The 3,358-nt window shown below is 33.6% G+C and overlaps 1 protein-coding gene across 1 annotated transcript; it reads left to right on the top strand.

Annotated features, from left to right (window-relative positions):
- The first annotated feature begins 809 nt into the window (after positions 1 to 809).
- Positions 810 to 2,789, top strand: Tsp_09412 (conserved hypothetical protein). The gene is made up of 3 exons (XM_003371117.1): positions 810 to 1,148; positions 1,933 to 2,026; positions 2,566 to 2,789. Exons 1-3 carry the CDS (start codon positions 810 to 812, stop codon positions 2,787 to 2,789), a joined length of 657 nt encoding a protein of 218 aa, XP_003371165.1.
- Positions 2,790 to 3,358: the final 569 nt, after the last annotated feature.

The following is a 3,358-nucleotide window of genomic DNA, read 5'->3' as shown; positions in this document are numbered from 1 at the left end:
CATGCAAACGTTATTTAATTATGTATATTTAAATTTATAAATGAAATTGAAATTGCATAAGTAAAGTATAATAATGATATGTTACATATAGCTAATTGCTTGACACTGTTTATCTTTTTTTAAACAGTTAAAGTATGAAAATATTACAGTATAAAAGAGAGCTTAAAGTTATTCACTAGATCATTTTACATCAGCTACAAAAAACAAAGAGATAGCCAAAAATGAAACCAACAGAAAAGAGGAAGCCAACTGTTTGTTGAAACGTATGTTTTGTTTGATGAGCAGTTTCAAAGATGCAATGGATGAAATTTAAAAATTTTGAAAGTAATGTTCATTATTATTAATTACTATTTTAAGCACAGTGACAATTTAAAAAATAATTGAATTTTTATTTCACCAGTCTGCAAATGTAAAAGAGGTAAAAAAATTTATCCGAACAAATATTTATATTCTGAATTTTTGACAGTACTTTTTTCATTTACTCTTTGGTTATCATTTTTTGAAATAGCGGTGGTATACATTGATTAATTTTTCATTTTTAGTAAAATTCGATCTCTGATCGAGTATGCTTTGACAAATGCAAAGAATTCAGTTAAAAGTTGAACTGTCAGTGGTAATTTGTTGTTAAGTTTCATAAAAATTTTAGAAAAAGATTGATTGATTGATGAAGAGTTGAGTTGAGTTGAGTTGGGATGATTTTCAAGTAGCGTCTCTTGTTTCACAGCTAGCCAGCTAATGTTGAAGAATATATTCGGTGCAGAGTTGTGAAAAGATGGCACACATGTTTTTCAAATTGCTGACGTTCCAGAATGCAGTCCCTCACGGCATGTGTGCTTTTCTTTTCACTATCGTATGGGATTTATGAGACTCGAGTGAAGAAGGTTCTTTCTTTTGCCCAGATCACTTGCTTCACAGCCGCTTCAGCCATCTTGGCTTGCAAATGTGTAAGAGTGATTGTGCTGCTACTGCTGCTGTTGCTTGCTTCATACGTACATTTCAACAGCGAACTGGTTGTTGTTTCATCAATGACAACCAGTCCATTATTGAAGAGCATAGAATTTTCTGTTCAAAGTGATCTGCTTGACACAAGTGAACATCAACTGCGTACGAAAATGGCCCTTCGACTTCTGCTTCAATATACTTTGTTGGTTTGTACTGGCTGATTCGATAATTATAATCAGCTTTCTCCTTCTTCTTCACCTCTAATCAAATATCACGTTGCATTTATTCTCAGTAATGCAAATTTAAATTTTTAACAGTTGTGTTTCCTTACACAACTAGCAGAAATATTTCATTTCACCATTTGCATTCTCCTTTTATTCGTCAATGATAAATAAGCTAAAGCAAAATTGTTTTAATAATCACAGTATTACGTAGGATTAAGAAAATTTCTCTCTCTCTCTCTCTCTCTCTTGGTTTGATCAGAGAAAAGTGTTACAAGTGTGCTTTGTTTCGTTTCAGAGGCAAGGGTCATGGCCGTAATGGCTTTTGTTCATTTTCTAGAATTTCCGCATTTCTGCTGTGCAAGCGAGGTTCTTGAGCTTTACTCAATTCTGAGCAAAAGTTGCACCGCTGCTGAACATTTCGAATCGAAGAAAATATTCTTCCCCTGCATTATTTGCTTTTTCTAGCCCCACCCCCTCTTTTATTTTGAAATGATGATTTCAAAAATGTGTCATCACTTTGATCAAGGTTGATGATCAATTTTTCATCTAAATACCATTTAATTTTCTTGCACACCAATGAAAGCCAATTTCAAATAGCCGAACAATTTGCTTGTGCTTTCTTTTCCACTATAATGTAGCGTGAAGGAAGTTGGCAAAGAACAGATGAGTGAAGCATCTGATTAGGGCTAGCTAGCGTTTAGTAATTCACACACTGTTTACTTAAGCTTAAGCTTCAAATCCAGTATTATATTGACAAAGCTTGCAGCTTTTGCTCGTTTCATATTTATATATATATGTTTTCATTGCAACCGCATCAGTCATTCATTCATTGCTACAATCTGCATCTGCACGTATGGTGGGTGCGTTTTTATTCTCGTTTTTTTTATTAGTAACGCTAGGTATGAGCCTGCTTTTTCTGTTTGTTTTGATAAGTTATTTCTGCAAGCCGTTCGAAAGCTTGTTCTTCTTTTTGCCAACCCGTGTGCATATTGGTCATCTCTAAGTAAGATTTGTCAATTGTGACATTCAAAAGTCAAACGATAAATGATAAATGCATAATTGCACATAACGGACCAGTTTGCACTTGTTCTCAAAAAATTATTAGCTATTAGATTTCAAGTGGCAATCTTGCCTTGCATAGCTTGGACTGGTTTTGCTTCTTTTTCAAGCAGTTTCATCAAGGAGAGGTTTGTTTGTTTGTTTGTTTGTTTGTTTCACATTAGCAATTTTTTGTCCAAAGGGATTTTTATTTGTTCTTTATGTCGTAAAAATAGACCGACCGTCAAGCATTGCGCGTTTGTTTTTTTCATTGTTGCTGTTCCTATTGCAAATGCATGCAAGTTGGTCAGTTTGCTTGAAATGCTTTTTAGTTGAACATTTGCAATGTACAATTCTCCAGATCGAATAAATTATGCGCATTTGTGCTATTGCTGTCATAATATATGCACATTTAAAAATTTGGATCACATCGTTGCTATTTATGATGGTTTCTTCTACAGTGACCTTTTCAGTGTTGAAATGTGTGCATATTTTTTTTTGGTTCTCTTCAACGTGCATTTCGCTTTCGAAGCGTTGACAATTCCGAACAGCAGTTTGGAATCGTTTGCATCGCATGGACAGTGAGCAAGTGAAAATGATAAGCTTTCACTGAAGCAACTGCTTTATCTCTGCAGCAGCAGTAATAATAATAGGAATAATAAAATTAGAATTTGTCAAAAAATTTTCTACATTCTTCTCGAGAAAAATATTGAAAAACCCAGCATTCTAGTCCTTCAAAGCGCAGCTTTTGTTTGCATTGAATTGAGCATGCGATTGTTACATGCTGATTCAGTCAGGTTGATACTTTTATGTAAATATTGATGCAATTTTCTCCAAATGAAGCTTCGTTCAAATTAATTCAGTATGATTTATTATAAGGAAGTTTGTTTGACTGGTTTTCAATGAGAGTTTGTCCATTTTTATTCAACTTGTAATAATTGATGATCATCATAATCTCGATCCGTGTGATAATTTGTAATATTGTTTGACTTGGTTATTTTTGCAGTGAAAGTAATTTTACATGGCGAAGCATCCGTTTTGGAGGTATTTTCAGTGACCTGTTGGAAAATAACTTACATTGAACAGCTGCATTCATTTCAATTATAGGCACATGATAGATTTACTGCGTTCAAAGTTTGTTATTCACTTTTTAA

The sequence above is a fragment of the Trichinella spiralis genome (assembly GCF_000181795.1).
Source record: "Trichinella spiralis strain ISS 195 chromosome Unknown Scfld9, whole genome shotgun sequence".
Lineage (NCBI taxonomy): Eukaryota > Metazoa > Nematoda > Enoplea > Trichinellida > Trichinellidae > Trichinella > Trichinella spiralis.
This window is presented reverse-complemented; position numbering and strand designations above follow the sequence as displayed.

What these genes read in the sequence shown, in the direction of transcription:
- Tsp_09412 (XM_003371117.1), top strand. Translation starts at nt 810, where the DNA reads ATGCAGTCCCTCACGGCATGTGTGCTTTTCTTTTCACTATCGTATGGG. An exon ending in TGCTTCAATATACTTTGTTG is followed by an intron (nt 1,149 to 1,932) that starts GTTTGTACTGGC and finishes CAAAGCTTGCAG; the next exon opens with CTTTTGCTCGTTTCATATTT. An exon ending in TGCATCTGCACGTATGGTGG is followed by an intron (nt 2,027 to 2,565) that starts GTGCGTTTTTAT and finishes ACAATTCTCCAG; the next exon opens with ATCGAATAAATTATGCGCAT.